At 44.9% G+C, this 25,006-nt stretch overlaps 1 protein-coding gene across 1 annotated transcript in view; it reads right to left on the reverse strand.

Moving 5' to 3' along the window:
* LOC134021968 (NACHT, LRR and PYD domains-containing protein 12-like) overlaps positions 1–25,006 on the reverse strand; it is a 248,064-nt gene that overhangs the window by 17,348 nt on the left and 205,710 nt on the right. Inside the window, 4 exon segments of the mRNA XM_062463092.1 lie at positions 15,863–15,909; positions 18,615–18,788; positions 20,911–21,081; positions 24,730–24,903. Of these exon segments, the coding sequence (XP_062319076.1) occupies positions 15,863–15,909; positions 18,615–18,788; positions 20,911–21,081; positions 24,730–24,903 (566 nt within the window).

Here is a 25,006-nt window from a genome sequence, read left to right on the forward strand (position 1 = left end):
TACACACTACTCCTCATGATACTGGTTCAGACAGTAGTGACCACATACACACTACTCCTCATGATACTGGTTCAGACAGTAGTGACCACATACACACTACTCCTCATGATACTGGTTCAGACATTAGTGACCACATACACACTACTCCTCATGACACTGGTTCAGACAGTAGTGACCACATACACACTACTCCACATGATACTGGTTCAGACAGTAGTGACCACATACACACTACTCCTCATGATACTGGTTCAGACAGTAGTGACCACAGACACACTACTCCTCATGATACTGGTTCAGACAGTAGTGACCACATACACACTACTCCTCATGATACTGGTTCAGACAGTAGTGACCACATACACACTACTCCTCGTGATACTGGTTCAGACAGTAGTGACCACATACACACTACTCCTCATGATACTGGTTCAGACAGTAGTGACCACATACACACTACTCCTCATGTTACTGGTTCAGACAGTAGTGACCACATACACACTACTCCTCGTGATACTGGTTCAGACAGTAGTGACCACATACACACTACTCCTCATGTTACTGGTTAAGACAGTAGTGACCACATACACACTACTCCTCATGATACTGGTTCAGACAGTAGTGACCACATACACACTACTCCTCATGATACTGGTTCAGACAGTAGTGACCACATACACACTACTCCTCAGTCATGCAGTCTGGATGTGCTCACAGATACTGTGACAGAAGTCAAACATCAGCTTTATACCAACATGCACCAGGGTGAGTTATAACATTGACAAACCCAGGCTCATTTCATGGAGCACTTGGCTGACCAGATGTTCTTCAGCTGTTTGTTCATCTACGTTTGTTGAAAGCACGCAATAAATGAACATCTGTGCACACAATATGATTCTTAAATGACAGTAGTAAAAAATTGTATTGATACAATTTAACCAGTATAAATACTGGTATCAATTTAATCTGAGGGACTTTAAACAATCCCCAACTGACAGTCAATATGTTTTATGTTTGAAATCTCACTTGGTATGGGGTGAGTCTGGCCCCCTGCTAAGCAGACAGCAGTGACCACATACACACTACTCCTCATGATACTGGTTCAGACAGTAGTGACCACATACACACTACTCCTCATGATACTGGTTCAGACAGTAGTGACCACATACACACTACTCCTCATGATACTGGTTCAGACAGTAGTGACCACATACACACTACTCCTCATGATACTGGTTCAGACAGTAGTGACCACATACACACTACTCCTCATGATACTGGTTCAGACAGTAGTGACCACATACACACTACTCCTCATGATACTGGTTCAGACAGTAGTGACCACATACACACTACTCCTCATGATACTGGTTCAGACAGTAGTGACCACATACACACTACTCCTCATGATACTGGTTCAGACAGTAGTGACCACATACACACTACTCCTCGTGATACTGGTTCAGACAGTAGTGACCACATACACACTACTCCTCGTGATACTGGTTCAGACAGTAGTGACCACATACACACTACTCCTCATGATACTGGTTCAGACAGTAGTGACCACATACACACTACTCCTCATGATACTGGTTCAGACACAATAGTGACCACATACACACTACTCCTCATGATACTGGTTCAGACAGTAGTGACCACATACACACTACTCCTCATGATACTGGTTCAGACAGTAGTGACCACATACGTAATACTCCTCATGATACTGGTTCAGACACAATAGTGACCACATACACACTACTCCTCATGATACTGGTTCAGACAATAGTGACCACATACACACTACTCCTCATGATACTGGTTCAGACAGTAGTGACCACATACAAACTACTCCTCATGATACTGGTTCAGACAGTAGTGACCACATACACACTACTCCTCATGATACTGGTTCAGACAGTAGTGACCACATACACACTACTCCTCATGATACTGGTTCAGACAGTAGTGACCACATACACACTACTCCTCATGATACTGGTTCAGACAGTAGTGACCACATACACACTACTCCTCATGATACTGGTTCAGACAGTAGTGACCACATACACACTACTCCTCATGGAATTATTGAACTCTATTATGGGACTAGTCTCTGGTGAGGATGAGTCCACCTACAGGTGGGAAGTTGACCATCTGATGAACTGGTGCAGCCTGAACTACTTGGATGGCCACATTTGAAGGCTGGCAAAACTAGAGAAAGATGTATGTGTTTGTGCACCTACTCTTTCACATCTGTATATATCTCTGTCTATGTAGCTCTGGCAATCTATCTGTATCTCTGGCTCTGTCAATGAATGTATTCTATAGCGTCCGTAAATATGTATACTCTCTATAACCTATGAATATTAGTGATTTCTGATGTCTTCAGCGTTTGATTAAAACGCTGTTTGTCTCGGACTGTAGCACGACACTGTCATCTGCTCGTGTGACGTCCGAAGTTTCGACAGGTGATCACATGTTTTTTGCCCATTTGAAGCCACGCTCGACACGTCTGTGTCGGTATCAATTGACTCGAAAGGTCGATACCGCTTCGTGAGCACGGCTTTGAGCGTAACATCACTACCCTGACTCTGAGCCTGCCAGCTGCCCTGTACCTGAATGACTCTACCTTGTGGAATATGACCCTAGCCTTCCCTGAATATTCCTTGGCAGGCCTCCTTGTATCTTGAATTAACCACAAACTTGCAGCCAGTGTGTGGTGTGTGATATTGTGTAACTAGTTGTTGTCTGGTGAATTTGATTACATACCTCAGTGTCTCCAGTTTGCAGAGTGGGTTCCCCAGTCCAGCAGAGAGCAGCTTCATGCCGGCATCCTTCAGATCATTGTTACTTAGATCTAGTTGTCTCAGGAAGGAGGTTGACTTCAGAGCTGAGCTCAGAGAAGCACAGCCTTCCTCTGTGATGTGACAGCCTGACAGCCTGTAGAAGGTTATCATTAGGGAGGGATCACAAACACTACTACCCTCTAGAGGTAGAAATAAAGAATATCAGTCTGATCATTTTCCTCTCAAACACGAAGGTTTGATCAGTCAGATGACTGTCTGTCCTGGTTGGTCAACTTTCCCTTTATCTTAAATGCAATACCATCCTTTAATATGTAGAACATTGTACATCCAGTTACATAGTAGTACAGTATTCCAAGAATGTATTACATACTACATCCAGGAGCAGGTCTCTCAGTATACAAGGCACCTTTTGTGACCCATAACCTTTACTGCAGAGTTAGGGTGTTAACCACATGAAGCATGTGAAGCAGTACATTAGCAGAACAATACAAAACATACTTCCCAGGTCAACCTACAATAATATCATGGAGTAGTTTGTCTTATACACATTCCTGTCATACCCTGATCTGTTTCACCTATGTCATGTTTGTCTCCACCCCCTCCAGGTGTCTCCCATCTTCCTTCCTACCCTCATTTATTCCAGTGTTTTCTGCTTGGGACCAGTTTTTGTTTGTCAAGCCTACAGAAGCCTTCCTTGTGTTTTTTCTACCTCCTTTAGTCTTTTCTGCCTCTTAGTTCCCTGCTTGGCCTCCTGCCTGCCCTGACTTAGTGATGGGGGAAACGAAGCTTTCCAAAGCAACAAGCTATTTGAAACAATTGTGTCACAAAAGTATCGTTTTTTCGAAGCGTTTGATACATCGTCTCCATAGGGACACCTGCTGGTCAGTTCATGGTATGGCAACTGTATCGAGAGATTGAAGGAATAGAGTGACGTCAAGTCCTCGGACGTTAGTCTCACAATCGTCATCAATTTGATAAATAAAGGTTATGTGACAAATGTTTCGATGTGCAGGTGTCAAAAATATATGTTGTTGTATTATAAACAATGTAACGTCTTTGCTCATTTACATTCATAACATTTATTTTTTGGTTCTGATAGCATTATTCACATGTGAAGTCAGGTTGAGTATGGCCTTCAGGTAAAAGCGCTGCCCTTCAGTCTAAAAGAGTGAGTTTGAAACCGCTGACCTTGTTTTAGTGGAAGTATATGCTAAATGAATATTTATGATTTGATATTGTAGACTAGCGGCTAAGGTTTTGGAACATGCTTTTGCAACCGTGAAAGGGATGGCCACATTTGAAGGCTGGCAAAACTAGAGAAAGATGTATGTGTTTGTGCACCTACTCTTTCACATCTGTATATATCTCTGTCTATGTAGCTCTGGCAATCTATCTGTATCTCTGGCTCTGTCAATGAATGTATTCTATAGCGTCCGTAAATATGTATACTCTCTATAACCTATGAATATTAGTGATTTCTGATGTCTTCAGCGTTTGAATAAAACGCTGTTTGTCTCGGACTGTAGCACGACACTGTCATCTGCTCGTGTGACGTCCGAAGCTTCGACAGGTGATCACATGTTTTTTGCCCATTTGAAGCCACGCTCGACACGTTTGTGTCGGTATCAATTGACTCGAAAGGTCGATACCTTTCGATACTGAGCCCAGAGAAGCACTGCCTTCCTCTGTGATGTGACAGCCTGACAGCCTGTAGAAGATTATCATTAGGGAGGGATCACAAACACTTTTTATTGTTACCTCTACTCTTGATGCTTGATGATGCTTTGCTTATGGTCTGCACCTCTTCTTCAACACCGACCACCTCTGGAAGAGTGGAACTCTCACTGAATTGCTCCTACCAAGCTTTCTTAAATGTTTTAACTATAAGTTTCCCTGAGAGTTTGTCCTTGTCTTTCTTGAGGGTTTAGGTTGGTTTAGGTCCAGTTCTATGGGTGTGTGTGAAGCCCTCTGCGACATTGCTTGAAAAAGGGCTATACAAATAACATTTGACTTGAACACAATGACACAGTAGCCAGTAACCAATGTGAAAAATGAACCTGCCTGAGAAGATGATTTTACTAAGCTGGATTGTAGTTGTGAAATATTCCAAAAACTATCCTGTCTAATGTATACTGAGACATCATGTGATCTTCCTGAGGTATTTCTAAATCATATAATGTGAAATTTCAGTGAATCTTTTGTTCTAGACTGTCTAGTGTCTTTTTGAGCTAATCAGATCACAATTCCCTTGGTACTATGATCAATACTAGGTTTAGTATCTCCTATTATCAGTGCTATAGATTAGATCTATGGCACTGTTGTACTGACATGATCAAACTATCAATGAATATATGACACTGTTCAGGAATGGTTAGCTTGATTGTGTTATTGTGACATGAAACTTAAAAGATTAATTCACCAGTTAGATACAATAACACAATACATCCTTTCAAATGATGTATTGTGTTATTGTATCAACGAGTAAATGGCTCGTTATACCATTTGTGTTATATGGTTATTCAGTTATTCCAAAATAAAACAAAACAACGGAATCCAAGCATTTCCCCATAATCCGGTTCTGACATCCGAAATGGACAAAACAATATTACGAGCCTATTTCATCTTTTGCAGATATCAGCATAAAGGATATGGAATAATCAAAACATCGATTAATGGCTGGTTATACCATTTGTGTTATATGGTTGTGTCATTTAAAAAAAAAAACGAAACAACCAAAAACAAGCCGTTATACTTAAATGTATACTTACTAAAGTGACAAAACGATATTACGGCCCTATTTTGCATTTATCAACACAGGTTTCAAAATAGAAACACCAATGGCCACAAGGTACACGGACCTATTTGCTGGGGCATATTTTGAAAATTAAATCTCAAATGTCTATTTCTTTTTCATTTTAATTAAGTGAAAGATTGAGCACTCTTGAAGAAGAAAATTAAAATGCAAATAGGATGATTGATTACTCATTTCATTTATGAGTCAAATAATGCAGCCACATTCTTAACCCTTTCACACGTAGGTTCTAAATTCCTTGACTGGTCCCCCAGAGTGAGTTTTTTATGCGCGTGAGTTTGGATCAATCTCAACGTTCCAGAAATTGATTATGACGCATTAAAATCGAATTGCTATACAATTTAAGTATTTCTCGGTTCGCATTTTCCATTGACCTAGTTTGCACCCCGTATTAGTGACGAATACTCCATTCATTGGTTGTTTTGTTTATCCACCTTCTCGTTACGTATTTCTTCCGCTTCAGGGGACTGGCGGAAACCTTCAAAGTAGATATTTTGGCTATTATTCTGGTGACTGAAGTATTTGTATAACTCAAATTATACCACCCATATAGTTTGCACGATACTGAGATGAAAGCATGAACTGTTGTATTTCACGAGGTGATGTTTTTGCCAAACTAGCTAGCTCGTAGTGTAGTAAAGAGTCAATCAACAAGTTAGCTGTTGCTAATTTACTAGGCTATGTTACGTTGTTTGTGTGGTCGGATTATAACGAATACAAAATAATTTGGATACATCCAGTCAGTCTAATTTGATTTCTATTCATCGTTTTGTTTTCTCTAGCTGGCTTCCATCTCGTAAACCTTCTGAGTTGGCAACGCAGCCAGTGTTCACAAAATAAGTTACTGGATGGGAGCCAGCTAAACGAAAACAAAACGATACATTACAATCCTAGTAACACGCTAGACTGACTAGATGCACTTGCATTACTTTGTTATAATCCTACTACACAAACTACGTAACATAGCCAAGTAAATTAGCAGTAACTGTTGATCGTCAACCAAATTGAGCTATACTGTAGGCGAGACTGGAACATGACTCCCAGACACCTCGGCGAAAGGCGATCAAGCAAGCTCATGCTGCTTGGATACCTTCAAACCTTTTTGGTTGGCTTCAATTTATCTGGGAAACTTTTCTGGTGAGTAGATTATTTATACCCACAAAATATACACATACCTGTGGCATGATATTGAGACGAAAGCATGACCTGTGGTTGTTTTCCACTATCTGATGTTTTTACTAGCTAGCTCGTAGTAAAGGGTATTATTCAGGTAACTAGCGATTACTAACTTGCCATGTTTAGTCAAATTAAAGCAAACACAATAATTCAGACATCCATTCTATATTGATGGCTATGTTTTGTGATCTCTTGCTACCATCTACTGTCATTAATTTCCGTGTTGATAGAAAATGTATTCCTCATTTATTGTCAGGCCACAGTTCAAGCAAAAATGAAATGGCAAGTGTAATTTGTTTGGAAAATCTGGGCTAGGGCTAGTTGATGGACGACATGTAGAATACACCAGACTTTATGCTTATTCAATCTAACAACCTTTTGAAATGACAAGACGGCAATGTATGACTGTAATGTTTCATAGGGTAATGAAACGCACCACTTGTCATACCACTTGATTGCCTGCTGTTGACCGTTTTCTATATCTTGAACATCTCCCTATAATTTTACAGGTGAATGTTGGCCCGCACAGGCCCCGTTCCAAGAAACAGAACATGACAGCACTGCTGTACAAATTGTCCACGTATAGTACATGGCCTTCTCTCAGGTGTCGAGCAAGTACGGTCAGCACAAAGTGACCATTCCTTGCTGAACATCAACGAGACCGTCAAACACCTAATTCCTTGATGTACCAGCAGCATGTTTATTTTTTTGCAAAGGCTGAAAGCCCATCTCCCATCCCACACCCTCACCACATTGCATAGAGGGACTGTAGAGAGCATCCCAAGGAGCTGCATCACGGCCTGCAGAGGACAGTGAGGACAGCTGAGAAGATAGTCAGGATCTCTCTGCCCTCCCTCACAAACATCTATACCAAATGCTGCATCCCCAAACCCACACGCATTGTGGACAAACCCATGCACCCCACACGCTCCTGTACATCATCAAACTCAATATTTTTGCATATTGCTGCTACCTCAATAACTGATGTCCATGTATTATGGTATTAGTATGTTATGTTTACATTCAGTTTCCCTTGCACTAGCTTACTTGTTTACATTCACAGTATCCCCACTTCTTGGTGTTTTGAGGCATTTGTCACAAATTTCATCTTGTCTTATTGGACCAATTTTATTGACCTAATTCCACACAGTTGTTGTAGTTGTCTAGGTTATGTCTAGGTCCTGGAAGAACGTTGTTTTGTTTCATTGTGTACTGTAAGTATATGATGACAATAAATACCAGTTGACTTGTCATGACAACAGATCCAGAAATCCCAAGCCCTTCATGATCCTGGATGTCCATAGTGGATCCTGTGTAAAGGATCATGTCCTAAACATAGCCAGTACATCACACAACTCAAACATGCTGTACCTTTTTGCCGATATGTTGACGGAAGCTTTGCCTACCCGTACACAGTGTCAAGGTTTTAAATCATTTTGATGTGATATTTTTTATAGCTGTGTGCTAATGATATTCATTGATATGTAACGTGACAATGACGAGATTGTACCCTTTCCTGGACATGTAATTAGCTACCTGAAATGAGTAAAAGGATACGTGTTAAAAATTAAGAAACGTGTTGGTGTGGGATTTTTAACTTATTAAAATATTTATTAAAATAACTTAGTACTGTCATTACTGTTCCGATTTTTAAATATTCACACAGGTGAATCCACAGTGAATTGATATGATATATTATCGTAGTGTAGCTTTCGAGAAGCTAACTTGGCTAATGACGATAATGTAGGCTGCCATGTTTTTTGTTTTGATCAGTACTCTGCATTGTGGGTGTCAAATGGTCAACGAGATGACCTACTCTTCTCACGAGAAAATACTGAGGTGTACGGGGTCAAGGGGTACATCATCAAGGGTCATATTTGTTGCCGGAAGACAAAAAAATCAAAGATGGCCTCTAGTAGCTCAAAACGAGACGAAAGACAGACGAATGTCAGATGTTTTAGATGCATATTTGTGAACGTATATCTATTATTTCGATCTCTGGTTGGTTGTACAATAGTAAAATCTGTTGAAAGCGATAGCCAAGTCAAGGAAAACGGATAATATTATGGTTTACTAGGTGGCGTGAGTAAAGCGTGAGTTATTTTTGGTTAGCTGTTAGCTAACATTAGCTAAACTAAATTGTTTGAACGTTTTCTTATGGATAATAAAGGTAAACTTTCTCAAAATATACAGTAAATTGAGATTCATGTTTATAACATACGCGTAGGCTAATGCTGAAGAGTTTATTGTTACGTAATAAGCCAAACTGGACATTCTAAAGGACGCGTTCCAACACACCGGTGTGTTGGTACGCTCCAGGGACCAGCCAGGACTCAACACACCGGTGTGTTCGTACGCGTCAAAGGGTTAAAGGAGGTGGTGGGTAGAGAGGAGGTCAGGGGTAGAGGGGATCACACTAGACACACACAGTGTATATTCAAGTGGGTAATAGTGTCCCATTACTGGTTCTAAATGTAGTGTTTTCATTGTGTACATGTGTGTGTGTACATGTGTGTGTGTGTGTGTGTAGGACCACTGGGTCACCAACGAACACACAGCATGTCTTCTATCATCCTGTATAAAACATCTTTATTTCTCCTTATTTAGGCAGTAAGACACTATTTAGTTCATCACATTCAGTGGAACTGAGATCAAAGACAGGAATGTTGTTTGTCAACAATGAAAACACAACAAACATTCTACACACACCAATATTTACAAACACTCTGGGATATCAATTACAACTGTATACAGTTCAATCTTCAATTACATCTATGTGAGCAGTGTGTGAGAGTGTGTGTGGGCTATTCTACCTGACACAGGGACACTGAGGAGTCATCATAAACCCTGAACCCAGGATAGAGGGGCTCAGTGAATGTGCTGTGGAATGTGTGCAGGTGGGTCAGTGTGTCAGAGGAGACTGTGTAGAAGGACAGAGTGCCGGCCGGCCAGTCCAGATACACTCCTACTCTGTGGGAGCTGGAGGGGGGGGCAGGTATGACAGTGCTATTCATATTGTGCCAGGCAGAGTAACTGTCATCACTACACTCCAGACTCCAGGACTTGTTATTGTATCCAAGCCTACAGTCATCACCCCTTCCTCTCTAGGGAGGGAGGGTGGGGGGAGAGAGTAGGGAGGGAGAGTAGGGAGGGAGGGTGGGGGGAGAGAGTAGGGAGGGAGGGTGGGGGAGAGAGTAGGGAGGGAGGGTGGGGGGGAGAGAGTAGGGAAGGAGGGTGGGGGGAGAGAGTAGGGAGGGAGGGTGTGGGGGAGAGAGTAGGGAGGGAGGGTGGGGGGAGAGAGTAGGGAGGGAGGGTGGGGGAGAGAGTAGGGAGGGAGGGTGGGGGGAGAGAGTAGGGAGGGAGGGTGGGGGAGAGAGTAGGGAGGGAGGGTGGGGGGGGAGAGTAGGGAAGGAGGGTGGGGGGGAGAGAGTAGGGAGGGAGGGTGGGGGGGAGAGAGTAGGGAGGGAGGGTGGGGGGAGAGAGTAGGGAGGGAGGGTGGGGGAGAGAGTAGGGAGGGAGGGTGGGGGGGAGAGAGTAGGGAAGGAGGGTGGGGGGAGAGAGTAGGGAGGAAGGGTGGGGGAGAGAGTAGGGAGGGAGGGTGGGGGGAGAGTGTAGGGAAGGAGGGTGGGGGGAGAGAGTAGGGAGGGAGGGTGGGGGGGAGAGAGTACATTTACATTTATTCATTTAGCAGACGCTTTTCTCCAAAGCGACTTCCAAGAGAGAGCTTTACAAAAGAGCACAGGTCACTGATCATAACACTGAGACGCCCCAAACATTGCGGGGAGCCAAACATGAAGCATACATTGTGAAAAACCTAAATAAGTGCCAGAAGGAAGAACCATAAGAGCTTGTAGTTGAGTAAGTTACAATTAAACAACATGAACCTCAAAAAAGTGCAAGAGTGTACCTGTAGAAAAAACAAGCAACAGTAAAAATATATTTCACAGCGAGTACGGTAATTTTAAATCAGTTACAGCTAACCAACAAGAGCAACAAGTCTCTAAGTAAGAGTCATTGTGATCCTGGAGGAAACTAACATCAGGTCCAGCAAATCATCCCTAAGTACCGTTGTACTCCCGGAACAAGTGCGTCTTGAGCCTTTTCTTGAAGGTGGAGAGACAGTCAGTGTCTCTGATGGAGGTGAGGAGGTGATTCCACCATTGGGGGGCCAGACAGGAGAAGAGCTTGGGTTGGGAGCGGGTGCTCTTGAGAGGTGGGACCACCAGACGGTTGTCAGAAGAAGACCGTAGGTGGCGGGGGGTGTAAGGCTGGAGGAGAGACTTGATGTAGTCAGGAGCAGTCCCGTTCACCGCTCGGAAGGTCAGTACCAGAGTCTTGAATCTGATACGGGCCGTGATGGGAAGCCAGTGGAGGGAGTTGAGGAGTGGGGGGAGAGAGTAGGGAGGGAGGGTGGGAGAGTAGGGAGGGAGGTGAGGGGAGAGAGTAGGGAGGGAGGGTGGGGGAGAGAGTAGGGAGGGAGGGTGGGGGAGAGAGTAGGGAGGGAGGGTGGGGGGAGAGAGTAGGGAGGGAGGGTGGGGGGGGGAGAGTAGGGAAGGAGGGTGGGGGGGAGAGAGTAGGGAGGGAGGGTGGGGGGGAGAGAGTAGGGAGGGAGGGTGGGGGGAGAGAGTAGGGAGGGAGGGTGGGGGAGAGAGTAGGGAGGGAGGGTGGGGGGGAGAGAGTAGGGAAGGAGGGTGGGGGGAGAGAGTAGGGAGGAAGGGTGGGGGAGAGAGTAGGGAGGGAGGGTGGGGGGAGAGTGTAGGGAAGGAGGGTGGGGGGAGAGAGTAGGGAGGGAGGGTGGGGGGGAGAGAGTACATTTACATTTATTCATTTAGCAGACGCTTTTCTCCAAAGCGACTTCCAAGAGAGAGCTTTACAAAAGAGCACAGGTCACTGATCATAACACTGAGACGCCCCAAACATTGCGGGGAGCCAAACATGAAGCATACATTGTGAAAAACCTAAATAAGTGCCAGAAGGAAGAACCATAAGAGCTTGTAGTTGAGTAAGTTACAAGTAAACAACATGAACCTCAAAAAAGTGCAAGAGTGTACCTGTAGAAAAAACAAGCAACAGTAAAAATATATTTCACAGCGAGTACGGTAATTTTAAATCAGTTACAGCTAACCAACAAGAGCAACAAGTCTCTAAGTAAGAGTCATTGTGATCCTGGAGGAAACTAACATCAGGTCCAGCAAATCATCCCTAAGTACCGTTGTACTCCCGGAACAAGTGCGTCTTGAGCCTTTTCTTGAAGGTGGAGAGACAGTCAGTGTCTCTGATGGAGGTGAGGAGGTGATTCCACCATTGGGGGGCCAGACAGGAGAAGAGCTTGGGTTGGGAGCGGGTGCTCTTGAGAGGTGGGACCACCAGACGGTTGTCAGAAGAAGACCGTAGATGGCGGGGGGTGTAAGGCTGGAGGTGAGACTTGATGTAGTCAGGAGCAGTCCCGTTCACCGCTCGGAAGGTCAGTACCAGAGTCTTGAATCTGATACGGGCCGTGATGGGAAGCCAGTGGAGGGAGTTGAGGAGTGGGGGGAGAGAGTAGGGAGGGAGGGTGGGAGAGTAGGGAGGGAGGTGAGGGGAGAGAGTATGGAGGGAGGGTGGGTGGGGGAGAGAGTAGGGAGGGAGGGTGGGGGAGAGAGTAGGGAGGGAGGGTGGGGGGAGAGAGTAGGGAGGGAGGGTGGGGGAGAGAGTAGGGAGGGAGGGTGGGGGGGAGAGAGTAGGGAGGGAGGGTGGGGGGGAGAGAGTAGGGAAGGAGGGTGGGAGGAGAGAGTAGGGAGGGAGGGTGGGGGAGAGAGTAGGGAGGGAGGGTGGGGGGAGAGAGTAGGGAGGAAGGGTGGGGGAGAGAGTAGGGAGGGAGGGTGGGGGGAGAGAGTAGGGAGGAAGGGTGGGGGGAGAGAGTAGGGAGGGAGGTTGGGGGGAGAGAGTAGGGAGGGAGGGTGGGGGAGAGAGTAGGGAAGGAGGGTGGGGGAAGAGAGTAGGGAGGGAGGGTGGGGGGGAGAGAGTAGGGAAGGAGGGTGGGGGGAGAGAGTAGGGAGGGAGGGTGGGGGGAGAGAGTAGGGAGGGAGGGTGGGGGGGAGAGAGTAGGGAGGGAGGGTGGGGGGAGAGAGTAGGGAAGTAGGGTGGGGGGGAGAGAGTAGGGAGGGAGGGTGGGGGGAGAGAGTAGGGAGGGAGGGTGGGGGGGAGAGAGTAGGGAGGGAGGGTGTGGGGGAGAGAGTAGGGAGGGAAAGTAGGGGAGGAGGGTGGGGAGGGTGGGGGGAGAGAGTAGGGAGGGAGGGTGGGGGAGAGAGTAGGGAGGGAGGGTGGGGGGAGAGTGTAGGGAAGGAGGGTGGGGGGAGAGTGTAGGGAAGGAGGGTAGGGGGAGAGAGTAGGGAGGGAGGGTGGGGGGGGAGAGTAGGGAGGGAGGGTAGGGAGGGAGGGTAGGGAGGGTGGGGGGGGAGGGAGGGTGGGGGGAGAGAGTAGGGAAGGAGGGTGGGGGGAGAGAGTAGGGAGGGAGAGTAGGGAGGGAGGGTAGGGGGAGAGAGTAGGGAGGGAGGGTGGGGGGGAGAGAGTAGGGAAGGAGGGTGGGGGGAGAGAGTAGGGAAGGAGGGTGGGGGGAGAGAGTAGGGAGGGAGGGTGGGGTTGGAGTAGGGAGGGAGGGTGGGGGAGAGAGTAGGGTGGGGGAGGGTGGGGGGAGAAAGTAGGGAGGGAGGGTGGGGGGGAGAGAGTAGGGAGGGAGGGAGGGTGGGGGGGAGAGAGTAGGGAAGGAGGGGATCACACTAGACACACACAGTGTATATTCAAGTGAGTAATACTGTCATATTACTGGTCCTAAATGTAGTGTTTCCAGTGTGTGTGTGTGTGTGTGTACATGTGTGTGTGTGTGTACGTGTGTGTGTACATGTGTGTGTGTGTGTGCATGTGTGTGTGTACGTGTGTGTGTGTGTCTATAGGGCCACTGGGTCACCAACAAACACACAGCATGTCTTCTATCATCCTGTATAAAACATCTTTATTTCTCCTTATTTAGTCACTAAGACACTATTTAGTTCATCACATTCAGTGGGACTGAGATCAAAGACAGGATTGTTGTTTGTCAACAATTAACCCGTTAAGGAGCAGCATCACACGTGTGCGATAGTTCGAAAGCCCCACAGAGTAACGTCGCACGTGTGATTCTGAACATTCCAACCGACTATTTTCCGATAGACAAAAACTACATGACAAACGCTGTAGTATGGCTTCAAAATGTACAATTAGGAGGCTAACAAGTAACACTAGCAGGTAGTAGCATTGCTACGAGTATTATGCTAGGTTGCTAGGTAACGGAAGCTAACTAAAGCTAGCTTCCGTTTTGGAAAAATAACTCACTCTGGTGGAAGCGTAGGTAATATTTAGAGATATTAATAATATTTAATATCAGTAATATTTACATCTAAAAGGTTAAAACAAAACAAACATTCTACACACACCAATATTTACAAACACTCTGGGATATCAATTCCAACTGTATACAGTTCAATCTTCAATGACATCTATGTGAGCACAGTGTGTGAGAGTGTGTGTGGGCTATTCTACCTGACACAGGGACACTGAGGAGTCATCAAGAACCAAGAACCCAGGATAGAGGGGCTCAGTGAATGTGCTGTGGAATGTGTGCAGGTGGGTCAGTGTGTCAGAGGAGACTGTGTAGAAGGACAGAGTGCCGGCCGGCCAGTCCAGATACACTCCTACTCTGTGGGAGCTGGAGGGGGGGGCAGGTATGTCAGTGCTCTTCTTATTGTGCCAGGCAGAGTAATCGTCATCATCACAGACCAGACTCCAGGACTTGTTATTGTGTCCAAGCCTACAGTCAGCACCCCTTCCTCTCCTGCTGATTCCTTTATATGTCACTGCTATACCAACCCATCTTCCACTCCACTCTGCCTCCCAGTAACAGCGCCCAGACAGACCCTCTCTACACAGCACCTGTGGACAGCCCTCAAATCTCTCTGGGTGATCAGGATACGGCTGCTCCTCCTCCCTCCTCCATGTCACCTTTCTGTTCTCCTCAGACAGAGAGAGGTATATGTTTGCTGTGTTTGGGTCCAGTGTGAGCTCACAGGCATCTGATGGGGGAGACCAAGACACAATATATTACTGATCATCATCATTCACATTAGAATGTCTCCCTCTTCCTGCCCTCCCCCTTTCATTCTCTCCCCCCCCACCCCCCTGACCTCTCCCCCCCCACCCCCCTTATCTACTCTCTCCCCCCCACCACCTCCTCCTCCTCTCCCCCCAGCCCCCTTATCTGCTCTCTCCCCCCACCCCCATTATCTATTCTCCCCCCCCGCCCCCTGACCTCCTCTCCCCCCCACCCCCCCCCCACCCCCCTGACATCTCCCCCCCCACCCCCCTCATCTACTCTCTCCCCCCATCCCTGACCTCCTCTCCCCCCCACCTCCTCTCCCCCCACCCCCATTATCTACTCTCTCCCCCACCCCCCTGACCTCCTCTCCCCCCACCTCCCTTATCTACTCTCTCCCCCCCACCTCCTCTCCCCCCACCCCCATTATCTATTCTCCCCCCCCCCGCCCCCTGACCTCCTCTCCCCCCCACCCCCCCCACCCCCCTGACCTCTCCCCCCCCCACCCCCCTTATCTACTCTCTCCCCCCATCCCTGACCTCCTCTCCCCCCCCACCTCCTCTCCCCCCATCCCTGACCTCCTCTCCCCCCCCACCTCCTCTCCCCCCACCCCCCTGACCTCCTCTCCCCCCACCTCCCTTATCAACTCTCTCCCCCCCCCCTCCTCTCCCCCCACCCCCCTGACCTCCTCTCAGAAGAGGAGAGAGACGAAAGGGGAGAAGGAGATGAAGGGAGGGGTGGGAGGAGGAGAGGGTAGGGCAGTGGAGAGGGAAGGAAGCGAGGAGTGAGGGAAGGAGGGAGGGGGACAGGAAACACACAGCAGCTAGGGGAAGGGAGGGGGGGGGAACAGGGGAGGGCACATACGTGTGTCCATTTCTGACAGTGTCAAAGTCACTAATGGTATTGTCCCTGTATGACCCTGTGTACCAGAACTAAGTAGCAGTCAATACTCACATTTCCTAAGACCAGGTTTGATCCTGCACTCTCCACCATGATCCACACTGTAGGGAGAAGCAGAGGAATGATGAGGAAATGACACCTCACCTGTTGCTACGTGACTAAAGTAAACATGTTGTTTCTATGTTTATCATCAGAGGTGTATTCCAGAAAACAGCTCAGAGTTTTACAAACTCTGAGCCTAACCCTGAACTCGGACTTGATGAACCCTGAGATGGGAAGCACAGAGTTATCGGTTCCAGAAAAGCTGATCTGAGTTCGTTTAATTCTAATTCACTGGAATTAGGAATTCTCATGCGTGCAGGCGAGTATGCAAACATTTTCTGAAAGGTAAATAACAACTGCAACAGCAAAAGAGAGACAATTGGTCAATGAGTACATTTCAATGCAGTCTATTTATTTGACATTTAACCACACGTCTTACTACAGCTGGACAAGTGGTGGAACAATCCTATGGGCACAAAACACACTTGGCAGCAGCTGAAAATGAAATATAAAATCAGTTCAAACAGGTAGGGCATATTTTGCTTTGGCCTTCCCACCCCCTTTGCATGTCATGAGTTCTGTAATGTTGTACAATGTATGTGCCCATGTGCTGAGGTGTTTTCTCCTGTTCTCACACTGTACTCCTCTAGGAGCATAGTCTGGGGGTTGACTTTTTCTCTCATGTTTCTGCTGACATTTTCAAGGGGGCGCCGATAATGGCTGCCTCGGTCGGTATCTTTCGGCCAAAGTAAATTCCTTGTCTGTCATTGTCCCCTTCTGATTCAGACACATGATTGTTTTAATCATGTTTGACAGGATTAAACCAAGTACAAATCATTCAGTGGCTGTCTCAACTTGTGAGAATGCTGTTTTAACACATAAATGTTGTCTCACCTAATCCTGCTCAGTATATGAACATTGGACTTGTAGTGGACTAACAGAAAGAAGGCAGAGGAGGGCACCACCTCTGACAGAGGCAGAAGAGCTGGCTCTGAGCCAGAACGCTGGGCGACCAGCGGCTGAAGGCATCCCTGGAGGGAACTCATCCAAGCCTATCACCCCCGAGGACACAAGGGCCCACATAACATGTTAGTGTGTTTGTGGAGATTTCATTTGGGGGGTTCATTTCTCCAAAAGGTCATTGATGGTGTTACCTGCCTTGTTGAGCCTTCTGCCACAACAGAACCTCTTGCAGTTTAAGTTCTCAATATTGCAAAGACTGTGTACAGTACAGTAGAACAGAATGCTCTTCATCACAGAATGATACAGATATGTTGTCTGCTGCCACAGAGAGGGATTCAGAAAGACCTACAGAGGTATACATCTTACTGTATGGTAGCTACTGAGCTACACTGTTCTCTCCCCATGTACATTGTTTTGAGGTTCTTGTGTGGAATTATGGGTTTGACATGTACATTGACGTGATGAGAAAAAAGAATGAATGGTAAAACAACTGGCACATTCTTCTCCTTTATAACAGAGCATGACTGGGCATTACAAGGAGGAGCAGGGTTTCCCACAGAAAACGTGTTAGTTAAGGTGGTAGGGTTTGCCGTCAGACCGGGAGGGGGGGTTGTAGAGTCTAGCCTAATGTGTTCTGGGGGGAGGGGGGTCGTTTGTACGATAGACTAATGCATTCTGCAGAGAAGGTACTGTTTGGAATGAAAGGGAGCAAACAGGACAGAGTAACACGGCATTCATCTTTCTTTTTGTTTTGGACGACGTAGTTAAGGCGGCAGGCGTGTGTTGCTTAGGCGGCCGCCTTAACTGGAAAGTGCTGCGGGAAACCCTGAGGAGGGTCCATCAACCTCCACAGCACAGATTAACAGGGACATGTTCAGTAAATACCAGGTTAGCTCTGCATGGAAACTTCATGTCATCCTTATGTGTTATACACAGTGGCGGTCCTAGCACATTTGGCGCCCCAGGCAAGTTTTTCCCTTACAGATGCAACCAAATTGGCCGCAATTTAGAGCCTCTCCATGTGGTCATTTTATATCAACTATTTATTCATTGAATTGAAAGAAAATGTGCCATATTGTGTTATGTATCGTTATCGGGATATGAAAGGATCTATATCAGGATATGAGATTGTGGTCATATCGCACAGCCCTACTGCAAAGTAAAATACAACAGCACATTATCAGTAATACATTTAAAATGGGGAAAATGTGAATAATTGCTTTGCAGGTCAATTTAAGGTGTAGGCCCCTACATGTTCTGCCTGTGCCCCCAACATGTTCAGTTAGGGGCTACAGTGCTCCTAGTAAAACAAGTTAGTCTGGAGCCCTGGATGAGGAAAGGACACCCCATGTCTGATAGTTGCTTCAGGCTCGGCATGAGGGAGGAGAGAGGGAGAAATTCATGGTTTGCTAAACAAAAGCTGCCAGCAAGCAGGTTAGGTTAGTTACCATCAGTTACCGTGGTAACTTAACCAGAGTTTGTGTTTCCTCTCTTTCTGGAACAGAAAACCCAGAGTTTCCCTCATCTCAGGGTTAACAAACTCACTGTTTTCACTTCAACCCACTTTCTGGAATAGACCCCAGGAAATACAATTAGGATTGTAGCTATATAGTCATAATTGCACTAAAGGCTATTGTAGATTATATAGGGCTTCTCTCTTCCTAACCCACTGTCCTAAATAAACACGCAGTCTGTGATTGTATAATCATGAAATGCAAGGCCTATTAACATACTTAGATGTATATTCAGTGTTAAGCAACATTACATCAAGAGGTGTATAAAAACACAAACATGTCCTTACTTGAGTTTCTCCAGTCTGCAGTGTGGATCCTCCAGTCCAGCAGAGAGCAGCTTCGATCCTTTTTCTCCTGGATGATTGTAGCTCAGGTCCAGTTCCCTCAGGTGGAAGGGGTTGGACCTCAGAGCTGAGGCCAGAGAAGCACAGCCTTCCTCTGTGACCAGACAGCCTGACAGCCTGTAGAAAGAGAATCAATGTTGTGACAGAATCCATCTGGGCCTCCAGAGTGAGTCAGCACAGAGGGGTTCATTTGGCAGGTGCTGTCATAGCTGCTCCTCCCCCTCATTAGACAGAGTGACCTTTCCCCCCAGTTCAGGAAGGTTAGGTTTGTGTTCAGTTTGGTGCTAATAGTTCTATGGAACATCAGGACGTCTGCTACATAAAGCCAAACTTGACTTGAATGAACACAACAAATTAGTTGGGGCTATAGCCCCTATTCTTAAGCAGTACGAGACATAGAACATGGATCATATCTATCCACCATTGCAGAAAGCAATGTTCACGGCCACGTGACCTTTCCCTCTCTAAACCGAGTTCTATGACAGCTCGACGTAGATCATCATTGCTGCCGCTGCTTCAGAATTGTATTAAATATCACGATATCGAGGAGGATGAGCAACTGAACAGTGACAGGACGTTAATCATTCATGAAGTCATGACAACCTAATAAACAACAGCGACCAGCTACTTTCCCGACAAAGCCCTCTCCTGCTGCCTCTTTCTAGCTATTTTTAACAACCTTCCATTCCCCACACCCTGCCGCAGTCAACTAAAACGTAATTTATACAAATAAAGTGGTAAAATATCAGCCTACCTGCCGAACTTGTTCCACTGAGTTGGATTCCAACTGAAGAATATCCCACTTCAGTCGCTCTGTAGCCTATTAGCTACAAAACATCCTGGTTTATACCCTGAGAATTTTCTGTGGTAAACCTGAGGTAATTTGCTTCTAAATTACCGTAAAAAGCCTCAGTAAACTGAGGCTACTAATAGACTTTAACTTTCAGATGGTAAATATTTCTCTAGCTTCGAGTTTTCTGAGCAGATAGACATCTGGTTCCCTTCAGACGCCTTCAGTTAACAGTGTTGTTTTTAGCAACACGGATAACTGATCCAGAGACAGAGATCACATGACTGAGCGTGCCATCAAACACTTCAGGCTATTGGACAATATAAGAAGTTCTTCTAAAAAATTAAAGGGGAAATTAAATGGAAGTGAAATTAACCAAAAGTATTCAAAAAACGTATCTAGCAAATATTATTATTTTTGAACAACAGAGAATGCCTGTCAGTATTTATTTAACTATGTTAAGTCATTAGATAACCTGACTGCCTGTTGGCTCTGCACTCCCTGCGAGAAGAGGAACTGCTATATTAGTATGCTGTTCATGGATTACAGATAATAATTTAACACCATCATGCCTATGTCTTTATATAGGCTATTTCAAAATTGTATATTCTTTCCAAAATTCTAGTTTTAAGTTGTAACAGTCATGTTTGCATTCTGTGCTCTTTTTGCTTTAATGTTAGGACGCATTAGCAGGGCTAATGCGTCCTAAATAAATGCGTCCTCAATAAATTCAATGGTCAATGTCACCTTTTGTGATCTGTGCAAAGGACCAATAAAAGACTGACGTTCTGTGTTCAACTTTCTTTCTTCCCTTTTTTAAAGAGCAGATATGTGTTTGAAATCTCACTCAGTATGGGGCATTTGGCTGACTCTCCCTGCATCTCAGATGGAATACTACCATCCTATGAAGTAAAGTCTGTCAGAATAAATGTGAATAGCCAGTTCCATACATATATAGTATATACAGTAGTATTATAGATCAAGCACACTTTTCTTGTCATTCCTAATTTGAAACCCTTCATGTAGTGGAAGAGGCGTCAACCACAGGAACAACAGCCACCAGATGCTAAACTCACTGCCCAGGTAAATGTACAATAATATGATGAATAGTATATCTTAACCCTTGTGTTGTCTTCAGGGTAAAACATGACTGCTATTATATTTAACAGCAGAGAAAACCCTCAAGTAGTTATTTTTTTTGCACATTCAGAAACAGTTGCATCAACATTTTCATTCTGTCTAAAATAAACAAAAACATGAATTAAAATATAAGCCAATCATTATGTAAAGCATGTTTTAGAGTGTTTCAGATGCAGCAAATCTGCCTGTTTCTTATCAAACTAGTCCTCACTGATGACTAGAAGTCATATCTCATTCTTGGCATTAAGTTTATACCCAACTTGATGATGGTAACTTTACTAATGGCTCATGTAGAACATAAATACATACCTCAGTGTCTCCAGTTTGCAGAGTGGGTTCCCCAGTCCAGCAGAGAGCAGCTTCATGCCGGCATCCTTCAGATCATTGTTACTTAGATCTAGTTGTCTCAGGAAGGAGGTTGACTTCAGCACTGAGCCCAGAGAAGCACAGCCTTCCTCTGTGATGTGACAGCCTGACAGCCTGTAGAAGATTATCATTAGGGAGGGATCACAAACACTTTTTATTGTTATCTCTACTCTTGATGCATGATTATGCTTTGCTTATGGTCTGCACCTCTTCTTCAACACTGACCACCTCTGGAAGAGTGGAACTCTCTCACTGAATTGCTCCTACCAAGCTTTCTTAAATGTTTTAACTATGAGTTTCCATGAGAGTTTAACATTTGACTCGAACACAATGACAATGTAGCCAGTAACCAATGTGAAAAATGAACCTGCCTGAGAAGCTGATTTTACTAAGCTGGATTGTACTTGTGAAATATCCCCAAAACAATCCTGTCTAATGTATACTGAGACATCATGTGGTCTTCCTGAGGTATTTCTAAGTCATATAATGTGAAATGTAGGCCATCAGTGAATCTTTTGTTCTAGACTGTCTAGTGTCTTTCTGAACCAATCAGATCATAATTCCCTTGGTACTAGGATCAATACAAGGTTTAGTATCTCCTATGATCAGTACTATAGACGAGATCTATGGCACTGTTGTACTGACATGATCAAACTATCAGTGAATATATGACACTGTTCAGGAATGGTTAGCTTGATTGTGTTATTGTGACATGAAACTTAAAAGATTAATTCACCAGTGAGATACAATAACACAATACATCCTTTGGTATGTTTTGGAATGGTTCGAACACAGTAGTGACCACATACACACTACTCCTCATGATACTGGTTCAGACCGTAGTGACCACATACACAGTACTCCTCATGATACTGGTTCAGACAGTAGTGACCACATACACACTACTCCTCATGATACTGGTTCAGACAGTAGTGACCACATACACACTACTCCTCATGATACTGGTTCAGACAGTAGTGACCACATACACACTACTCCTCATGATACTGGTTCAGACAGTAGTGACCACATACACATGACTCCTCATGGAATTATTGAACCTGATTCAATGTGTTAATTTACTGTCACTTATTATTCTCAGACCATATTAATAAAAGAGATATATGCCCACTTTCCCAGACATGGATTAAGCCTAGTCCAAAAGTAAGTAGGTCGAATAAAATGAAGATCTCCATTGAAAATTGTTTTTAGTATAGGACTACGCTTAATCCACGTCTGGGAAACTGGGCCAAGTTCAAAATCTCATTTCATGGAGCACTTGGCTGACCAGATGTTCTTCAACTGTTTGGTCACCTAAGTTTGTTGAAAGCATGCAATAAATGAACATCTGTGCTCAAAATATGATTCTTAAATGACAGAAGTAAAACAAATGATTTGAATCAATATAACCAGTAAAAATTCGGGTATCAATTTAATCTGAGGGATTTGAAACAATCACCAACTGACAGTCAATATGTTGTACGTTTGAAATCTCACTTGGTATATGAGGCACTTGGTTGACCATCCCTGCATCTCAACTGGAATACTACCATCCTATAAGGTATAGTATGTCAGAATGATGGTGAATATCCAGTTATATAGTAGTATAATACAACAAGCACACTTTTCTTGCTATTTCTAATTCCCTTCCCTTCATGCAGTACAACAGGAGTCACCCACAGGGACAGCAGCACAACAGCCACCAGATGCAAACTGTGATGTATAATGTATAGAAAGAAACACTTGAGGACGAATAACCACAGAACATGACATCACTTTACTGGGTTTTCTCTGAACGAACGTCTTAGTTCTTTCCAACTACTTCCTTATCCAATCAGTTACATGCATAACAAATACACAGTACTCCTCATGATACTGGTTCAGAGAGCAATGACCACATACACACTACTCCTCATGTTACTGGTTCAGACAGTAGTGACCACATACACACTCCTCATGATACTGGTTCAGACAGTAGTGACCACATACACACTACTCCTCATGATACTGGTTCAGACAGTAGTGACCACATACACACTACTCCTCATGATACTGGTTCAGACAGTAGTGACCACATACACACTACTCCTCATGATACTGGTTCAGACAGTAGTGACCACATACACACTACTCCTCATGATACTGGTTCAGACAGTAGTGACCACATACACACTACTCCTCATGATACTGGTTCAGACAGTAGTGACCACATACACACTACTCCTCATGGAATTATTGAACTCTATTATGGGACTAGTCTCTGGTGAGGATGAGTCCACCTACAGGTGAGAAGTTGACCATCTGATGAACTGGTGCAGCCTGAACTACTTGGAGCTCAACCCTCTGAAGACAGTGGAGTTGGTTGTGGATTTCAGAAAGAGCCTGGTCCCACTCAGCCCCATCACCCTGTGTGACTCCTCCACCCTAACTCCACTGTGGAGTCCTTCAGCTTCCTGGGCTCTATCATTCTCAGGACCTCAAGTGAGAGCTGAACATCATCTCCCTCACCAAGAAAGCTCAACAGAGGATGTACTTCCTGCGGCAGCTGAAGAAGTTCAACCTGCTAAAGACAAGGGTGGTGCACTTCTACACAGCCATCATTAAGTCTATTTCACCTCCATCATCACCATCTGGTACGCTGCTGTCACTGCCAATGTTAAAGGCAGACTGCTGCGTATCATCCACATTTTCGAACTGACGATTCTCCAATTGGCTGTTAGGGCTTTTGAGACAAATATTCCTCAGGTTGCTGTGCAGAGTCCATAGTCCTACGCACAGCTTCTTTTTCCTGACGCTACCTAACATGGCCTGAGGCATCTTTGGCCCGTATCTTACTGCAGTATTTTTGTAATACTGTTCATGTTTGTATTTGCTGGAATTAAGTCTGTATTTACTGTAAATAATTTTGTATTTTTGTACATTATTTTTGTATTTGTCTTTATATTTCTACTCTATTGTTACACACCAAACCAACAACCTCGTATGTGTTAACTTACCACAGATGTGACCTCTGCCCCGTATCCAGGACAACGCCATATTATTGATTAGGCTGAAAGAAGTCTTTGATGTGCAGTGAGCCAATGTCTGAAGGGCCATGGGGCAGCTGTGTGTCTGTCTTGTGATTGTGGGACGGACCAATGACTCTTGAGAACGATGTATTATAAAATGGTGTGTTGTCTGAAGTTCTTTGGGGTTCAGTGTGCATCAAGTGCTGATGTTACTGGATACTCCAGTTCTGTCTAGGAAACTAGACGGAGCTGTCTAGTGAACTGTCTTTGGGTACTTTAATTTCTAAGGCAGCTTATGCTGCAAAACTAACCTGGTACAAATTAATAATAACGAATTATACACACAGGTAGCATATCACAGTTGTAACATATTACTGCAAGTCATATTATTCAACCCCACATTTGCCTGCATCAGCAAATCAAGACAAAAACATATTCATTAGGTAATTGAGAGAATGGGAAACAGAATGTGAAAATAAATTATAATAAATAAATAAATTGATATGTGAGATAACACAAGCACACCCAATAATAATAAAATATATATGAGAGAGAATAAAGGTTGTGGCTTGCCAGAGGCAAACACCCCCCCCACACAAACACACACACACACACACACGCAAAAAGGATTGGACAGCAGGTACACAGACCTGTTGGGTAGGTACAGAGACAGTAGTGCTGCCAGGTTATGACCCCATACAGCTTGTGATGTGTGATTGAAACTATTAGTTCAATACCAAACATGATTACAGACCTCAGTGTCTCCAATTTCCAGAGTGGACTCCTCAAAACAGCAGAGAGAAGCTTCATATCTGATTCCCTCAGGTCCTTGTTAATCAGGTCCAGTTCTCTCGGAGAGGAGGGCTTTGACTTCAGAGCTGAGGCCAAAGAAGCACAAGCTTCCTCTGTGATGTCACAGCTTGACACCCTGTGAAAGGATCATTATTACAAAAAGCATTACAATCTCTACTGCCCTCTGCTATTGGAAGGATTATCTTCATTTCTAGTCTTGACCAGATTAAACCTGATAT

This window comes from Osmerus eperlanus, chromosome 6 (assembly GCF_963692335.1).
Source record: "Osmerus eperlanus chromosome 6, fOsmEpe2.1, whole genome shotgun sequence".
NCBI classification, from domain to species: domain Eukaryota; kingdom Metazoa; phylum Chordata; class Actinopteri; order Osmeriformes; family Osmeridae; genus Osmerus; species Osmerus eperlanus.